This window comes from Sus scrofa, chromosome 12 (assembly GCF_054392235.1).
Source record: "Sus scrofa isolate SSC_HxYL_T2T_F1_AM1 chromosome 12, Sscrofa_HxYL_maternal_Yorkshire_Landrace_v2.0, whole genome shotgun sequence".
In the NCBI taxonomy this organism is placed as follows: domain Eukaryota; kingdom Metazoa; phylum Chordata; class Mammalia; order Artiodactyla; family Suidae; genus Sus; species Sus scrofa.
Window position 1 is genome coordinate 12940628 of NC_139394.1, and position 17019 is coordinate 12957646.

A 17019-nucleotide genomic window follows, 5' to 3' on the forward strand; every position below is an offset into this window, starting at 1 on the left:
GCTTCAGGGGTCTCTGAACCCAGCAAAACCAGATGAAAGTGTGTGCTTTTTCCCCTAGTGAGAGAATTAGGGCTTTTATTAACCGACTTCCAAAGGTCAGTGACTCCCCCACCCCCAAATGCTTAAGAAACTGAAGAAAATCTAGAAAAATCTAGATGCTTCTGTTAGAGAAGCAGACTCCCCCTCGCCCTGTAAATTGCCAGATATCCTGCCTCTTCCACCTCTTGTTTTCTGTAGGTAGGAAGGGGCCCCAAGTCAGGGCTGTGGTTAGGGTTCCTTAACCCCAACCCCTCCTAGACTGGGAGCAGCACCAGGGTGACAGCCACACCGTGTGCCCTGCCACCAGGGCTGTGTGGCATATATATGTATCTTGTTGGGGCCCTCGAGAGAAGGGTCTAGATGGCTACTTACATCTATCACACCTGGGGAAAATCATCTCTAAGGGAAAGACTCGGGAACATGGTGCTAAGAGGTACTTAATTTCTCCTTCGTGGGTGGCTTGATCTGAAACATCACACCTGGGGAAGATCGTCTTCATCGGCCAGACTCACAAACATGCTGCTAATGAAGTGCTTAATTTCTCTTAGGGGTGGCTTAGCTCTGAATCCATCACACCTGGGGAAAAGCATCTCTAATGGGCAAGTCCCACACATGTGCTGCTAATAAGAGCTTAATTTCTTTATGGGTAGCTTGATCTGAGTCCATCACACCTGGGGAAAAATCATCAAGGGAGAGCCCCACAAACATACTAATAAGGGGCCTAATTTTTGCATTCTTTCTGAGACATTGGCTCAAAAGTACACTTATATGAAGCACAGCCACCTCTGATTTCCAGTACGTAATTTATGGAGCACTCAAGCTCCGAGGAGTTAGGTCATCACTAGATGAGGCTACTTTAGTTCTTGGAGCATCAGGGCGGGGGGGATACAGCTGTGACATTCCATTAAGATGGGAACAGTGAGACTGATGACTTTCACAGGAAGTAGGTAAAGTAAGGGGAGTTGCAGCATCCTTATTCAGGCTAGCTAAAGTCTTTCCACTCTCAATTGTTAACCCCTGGTGACCTGATGGCCTGTCAGGTCACCGGGTATACTGTGATGTGGAAAATACGGATCTCCTGGTCCTCAGAGTAATCCCTGCAACACTTTTCCATTTAACTGTAAAGCAACCACTTGGAAGTTCCAGGAAAACATTCACCAGGAGTGTTTAACAGTGGTTTTATTCAAGTTTCCGTATTCTCTGAATCCTTGATTTATAAATCATTTAAAAATTAAAGCTCTGATACTTACTGTATCGGTTTGTTTTTGGGGGGAGGTGACTAAAGATGTGAAGTGCTTTATAAATTTAAAATGCTAGGGAAAGCAAGAGATTATGACTAATAACCTTCTGAGAATTTTAATGTAGTTCATCCTAGTTGGAATGCTGTTTGCAATTTAATGTCCATGTCAGGGTTCTCTGCTCAGAGAGTAAATTCTCTGAAGTAATTTATTAAGAACAAAATATAGCTTCTGAATGTGCTTTGGAAGTTACTGATTCTCAGTAAAACTAGATCATAATCTCATGCAAACAATAGGGGTAACACTTTGTGAAATCTGACTCCTTTAGCTCAAAATTTAATGTTGAGTGGTGCTTTCTAGCAATTTCTAGGCGAAAGTTAAACATAGCAAATGACAAGCCACTTTTTGGGGAGAAACAACTTGTAGTTGGTCTTAAGGGACTAAGTTAAGTCATCTTAGACTGTAAGGTCCTTTTGTTATTTGTAGCTAACAACTTTGAATATATTCATGCTCTTGTCTTGAAATTTCAGCATTGATAGCAAAGTTAAAAAAAAAAATTGAACCTTGAATACCTTGAAAATAGCTTGGTAAGCCTTTGAAGCTGTATCTTTTTTTTTTTTTTTTGGTCTTTTTAGGGCCAAACTTGCGGCCTAGGGAGGCTCCCAGGCTAGAGGTCAAATCGGAGCTGTAGCCGCCGGCCTATACTACAGCAACGCCAGATCCTAGCCACATCTGCGGTCTACGCGACAGCCCACGGCAACACTGGATCCTTAACCCACTGAGGAGAGGCCAGGGATGGAACCCCGTCGTTATGGATACTAGTTGGGTTCATCAATTGCTGAGCCACAACGGGAACTCTGAGGCTGAATCTTTTCAGAGTTGAAGCAATACTGTACTATGAGCTATTGAGGTGTGTGTTTCCTGTCACATCTTTGGGTTTCATGGTCAAACCTTTAACTCTGTAGAATGCTTTGTCACATAACTGGCTTTAAAAACATGGTATCCAACACAAAATATGTTAAGAAATCTTGTTCTTGTTTGTTTTTCAGGGGGTTTGGGAAACAAGGCTTCCAGTGCCAAGGTAAGCTGCCATGTTGGATTTTATTTTCAAGTACAACGTGAAATTAGTATTCCGAACGGGAACAGCATTTCCAGTTTTGTGATCCAAAAGAAGAAAAAGTTTAGGTATCTTGAAAATATGAGGGCTATAAATTTGGGCCTCAAAAAAATTGTATGGTATTGTCTAGTAATCTGCAGATCTGCTTTTTTTTTTTTTTTTTTTTAAGGAAGAAAACCTTCCTGTAACTTCTTTTGCGCCAAGAACATTCTTGTCAGAAACTGCTGTCTTGTGTGGGTGTTTTTTTTTTTTTTTTTAAAAAAAAAACAACACTTTGTGTGGCTTTTCTTTCTTCCTGTTTTTGTTCATCTTTTACCTTTGTGTTGGGTTGGACTCTTAATTTTAGGCCATGCATCACACTAGTTTCTGGTTTTTTTGATTACCATCCCGAACAAAGCTTTGCACGTTTGAAAGTTGTGTAGATGACTCGGTGATGACTGGCTGCCGTGGTCTAAGGCACATTATTCCTCTACGTTAACTGTGTGACAGCATCTGATACTGCCCGTTGCATCCACAAAGAAGTCATTTCCTCCTCTGCTCTGTAGTTGCATTTCACACACTCCAGGTATCTTATTTTCCATACTCTCGTATTGTTTAAACATTTGTCAGAACACTTGATTGCTGGTGAAGGCCTCCCAGGTTCATTAGCCCACCACCTTCCAGCTCTCCGGCCCGCTGTCTTTATTGTGTTTACTTCGTTCTGGTTACATATCCCATCTGGGCATGCGTTTATTAGGGCAAGTGGAAAGTTTATTCTAGCCTGGAAAATACCATCCTAACACTGTTCAATACTAAGTGCACTGGAGACAAACTGGGTGTACTTTCTTAGTAACTTGAACATCTGTGCTAGTAAGTAACATAAGTCTTTTAAAACCTTGTGTGTGTGTACTTGTGAACTTGTTTCTTACATATATTTTTAAAGCCTTTTTCAGGTGCCGGTATTATGGTATAATCCATCAATGTTCTGCTTTTTTTCCCACAGTGTGTGCTTAGAACCTGTATTGAATAAATTATTTTGAGAGTTACATGGAGAAATGGAGAGTCCTTTGTAAAAGAATGAAAGGCGTGTTGCCAGTCCCTTTAAAAGGGATAAAAGGAAGATGTGACTTTCCAGTTCTCAAAGTTGGGGGCCTGAGCTTCATAGGCAGCGTTCGAAGTCTTTGAAACATGGTTTTCGGAAGTTGAAAGATGTAACCTGTGACTCGGGGCTAATGAGATTCACATCTCCTGTTACTTTTGGTAGTGTGTTTGGGTACCTGTGGAAACTCGGAAGAAAAATATTTACTAAATGTTCTAGACAATGTGCAGGAGAAAGTGGGCATGTTATTAAAACAAAGCACACGTTTTTCTGCATACGAAGAATCTAGGATAAGGTTGGTCTCCTTTAGAACTGCAGATTTTGTTGGAGTGGGCCTATTAGGCTGCAGCAGGAGCTGAGTGGTTTTCCCAGAGAACATCTATTGAACTTCGAGTGGATGGGCAGATGAGTCTCACGTCAGCATCACTCCCTTTTACCTAAATTAGAAAGTGATACTCATAAGTTGTGTACTGTATAAAAACTGTTTTCCCTTTTCCCTTCCTGTTTGTAGCAGGCTAACTTGTTACAGTTGTTTGTGTGTGTTCAATGTTTGACTAGGCTCTGACCCTCAAGGATCATTTCTAAGACATCATTCATTCACTTACACATACTACTAAAGAACGTCAAAATTTTCGATCATTCTGCTTTTCTCAGCATTGGATGGGGGCTATCCTTACATATCAAACACCAGTTCTACTTTATTCAATTGCATGTGAAATACTAAATTTAGTCACCTGTGTCTCTTGAGGGCACACTGTTTCTAACTTCTTACTAGTACATAGTACAAATAACAGCTGCTAATATCCTTTACTGGTACAAGTATTTTTTTAACGGTAGATCCTGTGTGTGTTTACATTGTAACATTTAATGACCATAACTCAATTGTTCTCCAGAAAGGTTTCAGTTTATATTTTCAGTATGAAGGCATCCCCATTCTCGTCACTCTTAGTGATACTGGATAATATAAATCTTGTGCATTTTTGGTCTGGTAGGTGAAAAGGACTTCTTTCAAGTGCCATCTCCTGTGTAAGCTTGAGCACTTTTTTCAAAGATGTTTCAGCTGTTTCTATCCTGTGAGTTTGCTTAATGTTTGAAATTGAGTTTACAAACCAGATTCTAGCAGTGAACGTGTGTTTACTATTCCTTTGAAGAATTCAACCAGATCTAATGAGTTCCCCTGTTGCATTTACAGATTTTAATACACAGAGGACATTTCAAGTGTAGGTCTGTTTGTAGCAGGCTAACTTGTTACAGTTGTTTGTGTTCAGTGTTTGACTAGGCTTGTACTAACCCATTACTTTATTTGTTGTAACTTGGTTAGCTCAGGATAATGCTGCTTTCCCCACCTTGCCTACCCACGGCACATGGAAGTTCTGGGGATGGAACCCACACCATAGCATCGATTCAGGCTGCTGCAGTGATAACGCTGGATCCTTAACCTGTGGTGCCGCAAAGGAAACCCTGGCCAGTGCTCTTTAATTGCACAGTAGTTACCTAACGTCTCCTATCGGGACACTTGCCTCAATCTTGACCTCTGACCATCTTAGACTATATTCAAGTTTTCTTTCATGTTCTCTAACTTTTGCTGTTCTGTTTGAGAGGCTCATTCTTATTCAGAAGAATGCCTGGTTCTCCGTGCTTTTGGCAACACACCCTCTGGAGATGGCAGCTGGAGTTTGAGGCTGCTTTTAAGTATGCCTTGTCCATCACATGACACAGGCAGTGTCTTCCAGCTATTAGTACACAGCATTTTGCTTTGGTCGGTAGATAAATATCTGTGGCTAAGTATCCTTCAGCTTGAAAAGTGCATGTGGCCAGGATTGAGTCACATATATGCATGGTGTAAGGTAGCTTTAAATCTAAAACTTGCTGGGAGTTCCTGTCGTGGCTCAGTGATGAACCAATCTGACTAGGAACCATGAGGTTGAGGGTTCGATCCATGGACTTGTTCAGTGGGTTAAGGATCTGGCGTTGCCGTGAGCTGTGGTGTAGGTCAGACTTGGCTTGGATCCCGTGTTGCTGTGGCTCTGGCATAGTTCAGTGGCTACAGTTCTGATTAGACCCCTAGCCTGAAAACTTCTATATGCCAAGGGTGCGGCCCTAAAAAGACAAAAAATCTAAAATTTGTCAATTTACTAAAAACTTGAGTCAATTGGAAAACTAGAGAAGTTTTAGTTCTTAAAACTGGGTTTGTAATCTCTGCCATTTAGGAAGCATATTTTCTAAAAGTGTTTTAAAGTATAAAATGTTTTTCCACTCCTTTTCACCCCAGGATATAATTGAAAGCAGGGTGCTTTTCTGAAAAAATGTACTGGGTTTCCCCCACTGTTATTTGGTGGTCTCCATGCCATCCTAATATTGCAGCGCAGGGATACGGCCCCGAAGATGTTAGCAGGGCCTGTAACATGGGATGATCACGTTGTGAGAATTTGTTGTCTGACACGGTGGAGCCAAGTGCCGTAAACGCTGCGGAGGAGGACACAGGGTAGATCTTGAAGCCATGGAAACCTTAAGGTCCTTAAAGATGAAGGAAGACAATCCCCAGGACTTGAATTTGCCTTTTGACTTTTGTCGGCCTTCATGTTCTGTAGGTCTGCTTGATCTGGTCAGTGCTCACCTCATCTCTGAGGCTATTGGAGAGCTGGGCTAAAAAAGGAAGAGGAGTTTGTCTGGCCTGCTCATTGATCAAGTTGAGATTCAGACCCTGAAGGTCTGTCCCCAGTTGGGCTTTTCTGTCCTGCTCCGGCTGCTTCCAAAGGCAGTTGTCTCAGAGCAGGGCAACGCATCCTGCTGCTTGAATATTCTCTGCCTCTGGGGCAGTGGAGTTGAAGCAGTTTTATCTCCTACTCTCTACTGGAAAAGGGAACCAGCCAACTCAATTTTTTTCCCCTCTTCAGAGTTAGCAAGACTCCTGCAGGTCTCTAATTACAGTGATAGAAACAGTGTCTCAAAATGTGACCTGCTTATTGGCCAGTGCCAAACAGTCTGTTACATCTGCTTAGCCTCCCATGTTTTCCCTGCTTTTTCTATTCTTTACCTCTTGGTGAATGTCACAAATTAAAATGTACTGCTCACCCAGCGCCTCCAGTGAATGCACCCTAAAGAGACAGCATCAGAGTTAATTCCCTTGGATGACCGTGATCAGCAGAAGGCTGTTGGTTCCGTAATGGTCCACCCGGGATGTTGGAGCTATTTGCAGGGAATGAATTCAAGTTCATGTCCAGGCACTTTTGAACCCCGAGCCATTTTCCTGCTAAGAACACACCAAGTGTTTCGCTAAACCTGTGTCTCTAACGGAAGCTCTCTTTTTCTGTCGAGTTAAAAAATCAGCCTTCCTGCACCTTTGCTGATGACATTCTGTTGGACAGACCCGTTTCAGGGTAGCTATTTCGGCTCACCTGAGCTGGATGGTAGTTGATGTTTAAGGGAAGAAAAAGAATGAGTTCCCGTTGTGGCTCATTGGGTTATAAATCCAGCCAGTATCCATGAGGATGCAGGTTCGATCTCTGGCCTTGGTCAGTGGGTTAAGGATTTGGTGTTGCCCCAAGCTGTGGTGTATGTTGCATGTGTGGCTCCGATCTGTGGCTGTAGCGTAGGTCAGTGGCTGTAGCTACAGTTTGATCCCTAGCCTGGGAACTTCCATATGCTGCGGGTGTGGCCGTAAAAAGGAAAAAGGGGGGGGGGATAGTCCCCACCCCTTTGTCTGTGGGAGTTAAGGAATTCCAGAAAACACAGCCCCATCTAAGGGAGGGTGACCTTTAAGAGAGGATTGAGTTGGCAGCTTTTCAAAAAGGTGTCTAGTTATTCTCATCCGGGCTTCAGGGTTCTGAGAGGTGAACAGTGTAGATAGCAAGTGCCAGCAGAGGGAAAGGGGGCTGAGAACGGGATGGGGCCGCATGGCCAGGTGGGCTACCTTGGACAGTCCCTTGTCTTTGCTGTGTACTGGGTTGGGTCACCCTGAGACTCAGTGACAGCCTGTTTTCAAAGGTGATGCCGTGATTGTCCGTTTTCAAAACAGGTCAGCATCTCAGGGCCCCACTTACCTGGTGACCCCACACTCCCAAATTAGACACTATGTTAACTGTAGATACGGTGGTTATGTATATGGTTCCAGAAAGATCCAAGTGAGCATGAATATAATTCAAAATCGGGGGGTTTGCACTGAGGTCAGGTCGAAGCTTTATTTCGAGTTCAAAGGTGAAATTGTCCATACCGCCTAAAGTGCAGTGATGTGCGGTTGAGGTGGACAGTTAGAACGACTAACAGTGTTTCCTCCCCAGAAACACATTAATACTTGTTAGAAGGCGGGACCGTGGAGAGGTGGAGGCACTGGGGGTTCCTGTCTGGTGCACGTTGCTTCTGAAGTGACTGCTGATGAACGGCTTTCTGAGTCGCCACTGTTTGAATCTGCAAGCGTGTTATTCACAAACGTGCTCCCTACCAGACGCTGATGCCCGGGTTGACAGAGTGGTTCCTTATCCTGCTACCAGGCGGGAGGAACCGAGTATTTATTGTTATAGAGGAATATGACATGTGGGTTTCCTCTGACGTTCTGGTGTAACTTACTATCCGGTGATGCTCTGGGATGATGGTCAAATTTAAGTTTCTAGGCCCATTAACCCTTTGCTGGCTCAATTTTTCCTTCAGTGTTTTTCAAAGTAGCCTTAATTGGGATGAAGTCCGGCTCCTTGGCAGGGCATTGCAAGTCTTAAATCCCACCACCTTTTTCAGACTCATCTAAGGCTGCTTTCCATCTTCTCATCCTCTAGTCACTCTAAGCCATGTTCTTCCAGAAACGGTTTTCTTTCCTCCCCCTGCCAACCCTACCAGGTGATACACCTGTGAGTCTCAGCCTGCGGTTTAACTCCGGTCTCTTCCATCCTCCCTGCCATTCTGGACACACTCCCTCTCCTAGGACCCTCTGCCCTGTAGTATTTCTTGTCTGTTTCCTCTGCCTGCCTTGAGAGCAAGGACTGAGTCTTATTTCTGCTTTCCGTGTGTTCACACAGTGCCTGATGTTCAGCTGTAAATATTTGCTGGGTGTAAGAGTATATAAATGTTAGAGATATGATATGAATGTTCGTAGCCAGAAGGATCACGGTGACTTCTGCCTGCCGACTACTTTTTAAATTCTATCTTATTATCCAGAGTTATGTCAGCCAGGGTGGATCTTGAAATGGCTGAAGAGTGCTTTCTGAAGCTGAGCGTACTCGTTCAAAATACAGAACAGAGAATTCTAATGTGTATAATAAGTTGTACGTGATGTTAAACCTCACAAATGAGTACAAGAGGAATAAATCACTGAACAGAGCTGCCTTCTAGCTTTAGAGAAGCATCCGGGCATCAGAAAGGAAACGTCCTGCCTACATGTGGGACAAGAGTGTAGTGTGGCTGCAGCAGGAGTGGGGAGGGGTATGCCTTGGGTACAGGATGGAAAATTAAAACCAGCTCCATTATATGTTTGGTACAGTCATCTAAACATACTTTGTGATTGCTGATAGCAAAAACCAGATGGTCGTGCTCCAGGGGAAGCAGTAGCTTAACTTGCTTCTGGTATTTTTAAACTTCTTGCGCCTGAAAGGTTTTGCTCCTTGATGTGAGGAGGGATGGAGGAGCTTGGCAGTAGGGGTGCTGGGGTAGAATGGTTGAAACCGAGTTACAGTTCCTTTAAAGGCCTCAGTCAATTGGAAGGATGGAAAAACTCATGTCTGTTAAACACCAAGACATGCCTGCTGTTAAGCTTTCTTCTGTGTACTTTAGTTCAAAAGCACCAGATATTAGTTTTAAAGAAATGAGTGCTGGAGCTCCCTTGTGTGTCAGTAGGTTAAGAATCCAGCGTTGTCACTGCAGGGGCTTGGGTTCAATCCCTGGCCCAGGAACTAATGCATGCCAGGGACACAACCAAAAAGTGCTGAAGAGTTGACCAGGTTGATGGTAGGAGCATAGGTTCAGATGTTAACAGTTAAACATTTTTCAGAGCCAAATGGAAACTTTTCTGGTACTTTTCAAAGTCTGGATTTCTAAAGGGGAGGAAAGAATGATGTCATCAAGGGAAATGCTGAACCATGTCCTGGTGACATAGAATTAAGGCCTTGCCATCCTCCTCTGTCAGAACTTCCATGACAAATGCTTTATTTCAGGTCTCTCCCATCAAATTGAAACCTCATGTTTGGGCCAAGACATATTTTGGGATGGCATGGTTTTAACAGTCTAGTTGAAATTGCTCTATGTTCAAAAGAAACCCTTTATTAAATTATACAAAGGGAGAAAATGGTTTCTGGAAATAGATTTCTATCAAGAATGAAAGAGGGAAATGATTTAATGATCAGCATCAGAATTAAGAGTGAGTTTTCAAAGTAAGATTAGCATGAGGACAGTTCATCTTTAATATTTTCTCTTGCTGTGTTTTTTCCCCTCAGTGTAAGTCTCCAATTTCTGCTTTTAGGGAAATACAAGATCCACCTGTATTATCTGGGGTTACTCCAGTAGGTGATTAGGAAATAAGAATGGACGTATAGGGCACGAAGGTGTTCTGTAAATAAGTTTAGATCCAACTTGGATCAATCTGTATGAGAAACAGGATAAGAGGAAGATCCAATTAACAGCTGAATTCTGAACAAAATTCTATTTTAGAGATGATTTAGCTCAAGTGTCACCTTTCCTGTTGGTGACACCATGACTCTGGGGGTAATGTGTGTAGTGCCTCCTGTACAGTAACACAGCTCTGTGACCTAGGGATTTTCCTGTACTGGAAACACAGTAACCATCACCCAGGTAGTGCCTGAATCCTGTCCGGAGCACTGGATTACTCAGCTGATCCTCGTAACACTTGGGAAGGAAACAGTGTTGCCCCCATTTTAGATGAGGAAGTGGAGGCAGTGAGGCACAGAGGTTTGCTAACTCGCTCAAGGTCACGTAGTTTAAGAGATAGTGGAGCTGGGATTCAGTCCCTATGCTGTTAAGCTGGTCACCCTGTGGCCTCACCATTCCTCTTGTTTTGTTGGAAATTGTTGCACCCTTTATTTGATGGCAGAGGTGTGGAAGGATGACGTTCTTCAACTTGGGAACCCTTCCGGGCTCACTACCTGTCATGGGGGAGCCTGCCACACACTGGGTCCTCCACTGTATGTGCGTATTGTGCCAGACACTGCAGGGCAGAGCCTGGCCGCTTGAATGAAAACAACTCATCGTAATAAACCTGAACCCAGTAAGGAGCTGATTGAGGATAAGGAAGATACTTTCTGGGTTCTTTTGGAGGTGGCTTCCAATTTGGCTTTGTAGGAAGTATAGACTTTGCATGCCTTGGGGGAGCCTGGGGCAAGATGCTCTCAAGTGAGGAGATGCTGTGAAAGAGATGAGTGACCTGTGCATTAGGGGACCCTGCTCCCTGGAGAAATCGGCACCGATCCCCAAGCAGAGCAGATTGGAGACGTGCGTCCTTGCCCACGCGCTGGCTCCTCTACGCTGATCCACGATTTCCTCTTGTCATGCTCATTTTTCAGAAAAATAGGACAGTGACAGGAGGTGAGAGCATCGTAACCGTGTGAAAGATAGATGGTATCGGTGCTTGGAAAATGTTTTAGAAAGTGTGCTGCTTAGACAGGAATCCCAGGTTCTCTCTGAAGCTGGTACCACGGATGACAGCCTCCTGTTGGAAGTGCCGGGTCTTGCAGCGTGGAGGTGGGGACTGGAGGGGATGCACTGAGTCCTCATAGGTGCACATACATTAAGAAGGGAAATATTAAAACATTTCACTATGTAAATCACTTTATTTTTAAAACTACATACTTATTCTATTCAGACAGCATCTCCGGGTCGCTGTCGCTAGTTATTCCTTCTCTCCCTGGGTCTAGACTCTGGAGAAAGTGTTCTAGCCCTGATTAGAAACTGAGGAGAGGGAAGGGGGTGCCACAGAGCACCCCAGCTGCGAGCATAAGATGGGTTTTTATTGGGATTTCAGATCTGCAGAACAAAGGGGGCTCACATAAAATTGCTACCAACGCTGATGTGTGCTTGGAACATGTCACCGCCCTCGGGGGAGCTGGCATTCCTGTCCCTGCTCTGTAAGGATGGACGCTGTTCAGAGGTTAAGTTGCTTGAGCAGGCTGAGGCAGTGAAGGCGTTCAGTTGCAGTAGCTGCTTAGTATGTGAAATTGTACTGATACGTAGCTAATTCGTCTTTCTCATCTTTTCACTTGGTCTTCCTTCCCTCAGGTTTTCTAATAAAGTATGCTTTGTGGTTCTGTTTGTAATTGGAATAAAATTTATTGATTTGGGAACGTGAGCCTCATTCTTGTAAAGGCTTTTGTTTCCTAGTTGCCATTTGGATTTGTTTTGAAGTTAAGTGGCAGTAAATGAGCTTAAATTATTTTTCCTCTTTTTGTTGAATTAATGCATGGTACATAACTATCTGAAAATGTGAAAATGGGAGATTACTCACTTCTAAGACTTCAGAAATGGCAACTTGATGCCTAACTATTTTACACTGTAAGGGGTATTTTAAATTGAACTTTTTTCTTCTAAAAGGTGCTTAATGTCGTCGTAATCATAAGTTGTGGATGTTTAACACGTAGGTGGATTACAAAATGATCACATTGTGAATCATTTGCCTCATTTTGAAATCTTTTGAGTCAATCCAGTGTTTTCACATGTGGAGTTTGATCACTAAGTGATGCTTTAGTCCCACCTTAGTTTCTTCCATGCGACTGACTGATTAACATGGGAAACTTGATATCATTCTCCTGATTGAATTTCATTTTCTGTTACAGAAGCATGCAGGACTGATGTTTACTTGCTCTCGAGGTTCAAAATCAAGCTGGTTGAAGGGCTAAGAGATGCATTGTCTTAGTTCCCCTTTCTAGCTTAACTTGTCCTACCCAGCATGGCCCCTGCTGGTGTTGAGCTGAGTCTGTGATGATGTGCAGATCACCTTGCAGAGTCATTTTCATAAAGATTGTTGGGAGACGGAACAGTTTAAGACTTGCCATGGTTGTCTAAAGTGAATGGAATGAAATGCTGTAGAATAATTAAGAGCACCGGTAAAGGGGCTGGATAACTCGGTGAAGGCTCTAGGCTCATTGATGAAAGGTGTAATACTAAGTAAGGTTTTTCGTAATTTAAGTATAAACTCAGGAAGAATAAAGCCTTCATGACACTAACTTTGACAGGCTCACTTGTGAGCAAGATGCTTTGGCTAACTTGGTGAATTAACGAAGTCCCAGATTTTATCTGAGGTCTGAAGTACATTAACTTCTGGTTCTTGTTTGTGTTTCCCATGTGTCTCTTCTAGGTCAAATTATACTTGATATTCTGTATATTTTGTCCTAACAGTCTGAACTTAGGCGAAGACTTACTTTTAGGATTTAAAAAAAAAAAAAAGTAGGAGTTCCCTTCATGGCTCAGTGGTTAATGAGTCCGACTGGGAACCATGAGGTTTTGGTTTGATCCCTGGCCTTGCTCAGTGGGTTAAGGATCTGGTGTTGCCGTGAGCTGTGGTGTAGGTTGCAGACATGGCTCAGATCCCGCATTGCTGTGGCTCTGGTGTAGGCTGGTGGCTACAGCTCCAGTTCGTTCCCCTAGCCTGGGAACCTCCATGTGCCTTGGGAGCAGCTCAGGAAAAACACAAAAAGACAAGAGTATATTCAGGTCAGATGGGCAAAATTTTAGTCGCCAAGAACCTGGATTGTTCTTAAATATTTAATACATTAATAGGTAATTAAATACAGGCTTATATTTAAATGGTGGTTAATTATCTGAATTGGTGTCCATTTAAGTACTGACCTTGACCTCCTTGGTGAGTTCTATTGCCACAGCTTCCTGAAGAGCCATGTTCTTTGAATTTTCAGCAGGAAGAGGTTCTGGAGACCGTATGTCTGAGGTCCTTGAGTTTACAGCTGTGGACCTGGCCCAGAATTTAGTAACTTGTTGTAAACTCGACCATAACAGTGTGATATCTAAATCTCCAGCTCCTGGAGTTCCCATCGTCGTGGCCCAGCCGTTACTAAAGCTGACTAGTATCCATGAGGACAAAGGTTCGATCTCTGGCCTTGCTCAGTGGGTTAAGGATCCGGTGTTGCCATGAGCTGTGGTGTAGGTTGCAGATGCGGCTCAGATCTGGTGTGGTGCTGGTGAGGGCCAGCAGCTACAGCTCCCGTTCGACCCCTAGTCTGGGAACCTCCATATGCTGCAGGTGCAGCCCTAAAAAGCAAAAAAGAAATCTCCAGCCCCCAACTCCCATACGGTGACACTGTGCCCACTACATCTTCCTGCTTCTTGGTTGCTCATTAACTTTTCCACTTGTACTCTGTCGTCTTAAATCTTAATTAAGTTCTATTGCCGGTGAGAATAGGTGCTCATCCACATAAGCTCTATAAAAGTACGAGGAAATCTGCAACCAAAGCAGGCACTAGATTGGCTTTTACTGCATTTAAAAATGTGGCAGTGCCTTTTAGAGACAAACATGCATCTTGCTTTGAAGCCTGGGAGTTTTATTAAGAATTGAATGTTTATCTTTCATAATTTAGATTACCGGTCTGATAGCAGACCTCATTTAAAATATTAAATGCTCAAGACTTTGAATTTGCATTGGATGAATTCACAGGCGAGGAAAATGACTCAATTCCATATTTGACTTTGTCTAAGTTTAGCTCGTCTCGAGCTACATAGCTCTGTAAGGCTGCTGTTCTTACACTGAGGTATTACAACAGAGCTGATTTTGCATTTTATTTCCTAAAATATGTACAAATCAATTAACCTACAAATGTACATATTTTTAGTCCCCCCCAAAGATTTGAAGGGTGACTAAATATAACCATAGTTTATTTAGTAGTTGCGTCTTCTGCAGTGTAAGTAATCCTGCTGTTAAAATTGAAATTATTTCTGAACAATGGTACAGGCAAATATAGACGTCAAACCTTAGTTTGTTGAATTGAGGTTCTAAAAAATAGATGCATAAATACGCAAAATATACAAAATGATGGGACTGAAGTTAAACACAGACGCATGTACATGCCGCCTTCAGTATTTTTGTCTAAATCCAAACACCAGTCTTGTAATTGTTCCTTGGAAAATTTTCCTTCATGTCCTAGATTTCTAAGTGGTTTTAAAAGAGCCAAAAATGATGATTCCTCTTTTTCCCTTGGTGAGTTTCCGTGCCTTACTCTCGGACATCTTGGTTGCTCCAAGAGTCTTGGAACCAGATTAAAAATGAGAAAATTCTAAGTAATTTTGAGGAATGAATTTGAAGATTTGATAGGACTTGTTAGGAGTAGGACATTTCCATGCCACCTCTTTTGTGCCCGCTGCCCTATGGAAGTGATTGCCTGCTTTGAATAACAGCCTGCCTTTTCAAATGCAGCTCACTTTTCTAGAAAAAATAGTTGATTCCAGGGTGGGGCAGTGGGTGGAGGCTGAGACTTACGCTCAACCTCATTGCATTCTCAAGTGATAAAACCGTCCTTGGTGCTACCTGGAGTTTTTCTCATCAAGCTCCTTAATTCTTTGGAAGCAATAATATTCCTTGAACTAATTCTAGACACTGGAAAGTTGAAGAATGGTAAGATACAGGGAGTTTCTGTATCTCTTGCCCAGCTTCACTTAGCCTTGGCATCTTATATAACCAGATTATTAATTATGAAGGACAGGAAATGACCATTGGTGCTATAATAACTGCAGTTTAGTGCTTGTTTGAATTTTCACTATATTTTCCTTTGTCACAGGGTCCCATGTAGGATCCCACAGTACGTCTAATTTTATAACCTTGGAGATAAGTCATTTTTTTATCGAAGTTGTATGGTCTATCTAATCATGCATTGCTGCAGTCACATGTCTTCCTTGATAACAAATCGGACCACTCCTGTTTTTTATTACTGTTAGTTGCATTGGAGTAATGTCAGTCGGGTGGGGTCTGCCTCTGGTCACTGTGCTTCCTGGGTGATTGTTGGGTTCACATTGCTTCTCGTTGCCAGGAGTCTTAGCTCCAAGCAGAATGAGAGGAATGGAAGCCATTGAAGATCAAGGATCTCAGGCATTTGCCAGGTTCCCCCCCCTCTTCTCCTGGAGAGCTGAATTAGGAATTCAGAGCTTGATCTGGAAAGCTAGCTGTTCTCTAGACTGTTGTCCAATAGTTTTGGGATGCTGCGAATGCACCGTAATCTGTGCTATCTAGTATGGTAGCCACTAGCATCGGCTGGCTTTAAAGAACCTGAAATGTAGAACTGAATTTTTGTCTTTAATTACAAGTTAACATGTAGTCAGTGGCTATGGTGATGGAGAGTTCAGCTTTAGAGCATTCTTAGGGAGTAAAATTGGATTATACCTTTTCAACCTTGCACTGTAAAATGCAGATATATGAAAACCACAGAGAAAACGTATGGTTTAATGAATTACCATAAAGCCAACACTGCTGGAACCACTCCCCAGGTCAGGTGGCGGAACTTGGCTGGTCTTTCTCTTGCCTTGTTTCTTCCCCTGAAATAATTCTGTGACTTTTAGATCCATAACTTCTGCGCATTTGAGTTTTATCACCCAGCGCATAGCCCTAGATGCTGTAGTTTAATCTTGCACATTTAAAAATAACCAGAAATGTCCTTAAGTGTCTTTTAATCTACAACGTTCCCTGCTAGTCCCCATTTTCTGGTAACTTATCTGGGGGAATATCCGAGGTTCTGGACCTGTAGGGTTTCCCACAGTCAGAATCTTGGTGACTGCACGCTCCTAACAGAGCTTCATGTTCCTGCGTATTTTATGCACATCGGCAGCTGGATCCAGATGTTTGATTGGAGTCAAGTTCAATTTGGGTCACAGGGTTTAAGATGCCTTTATAAGGTCACATGCCTTATAAAGGCATGTATGTTAATGCACATGTATGTTAATGCATAAAGACCATGAATGGGGTTTTTTGTCACAGTACCCCAAGTTGCTGTGAACATAAACCAGTTGAAGCAGAGTAAGTTTTGCTGAGGATGGTGTGCAACGTGGAAGCATCTACTGTACACTGCTTGTAGAAAACTGGGTTGTCGGCGGTTTTTCTAAATGTATGGTGGTCATTACACCTCTATGCAAATTTTAGTCTTACCAAGTCCTTCTGTGGGCGAGAGGTTGGTATGTGTGGGTGCGTCCATCTGTGGGTGGCGGAAATAAGTACTAACGGAATTGTTATGCAGCCATTTACTTGTCTAAACCTCCCCCCCATGAGTGTCTATGTGGTCTTTTTGTTCTTGGTCTTAATTTCCAACTCAAGAGCAAAATTTGGCCTGGCAGTTATTTTTGTACCCTAGAGTATGTGGGGGCAAAGAGAAGAAGCATGTGAGGTGACCGTGGTGTCTTCCTGTTGGAAGAAGCAGATGGTCAGCTCCTGGAGCTGCTGTATACAGAACCATGTACTAGCTGTGGATATAAAGGAGGATTTTCATAAGACTCGGGGGGGGGGGTCTCTTGACTCCTATCAGGGAGTTTATAACTAGATGAAGATGCCTTTGATACTTAGAGCGCTAAAGAGTACTCAAAGTCGGAGTTCCCATGGTGGCCCAGCGGTAATGAATCTGACT

The 17019-nt window shown here is 43.1% G+C and overlaps 1 protein-coding gene across 8 annotated transcripts in view; it reads left to right on the forward strand.

Annotated features, from left to right (window-relative positions):
- Positions 1–17019, forward strand: part of PRKCA (protein kinase C alpha) — a 386878-nt gene that overhangs the window by 1317 nt on the left and 368542 nt on the right. For all 8 annotated transcript variants that reach the window (XR_014820939.1, XR_014820938.1, XR_014820940.1 and 5 more), the window contains exon 2: positions 2327–2358. Coding sequence is in view for 3 of the 8 variants with exons in the window: in XM_084984029.1 (XP_084840155.1) it covers positions 2327–2358 (32 nt within the window). In the remaining 5 variants the exon portion in view is untranslated. The remainder of the gene's footprint in view (positions 1–2326; positions 2359–17019) is intronic.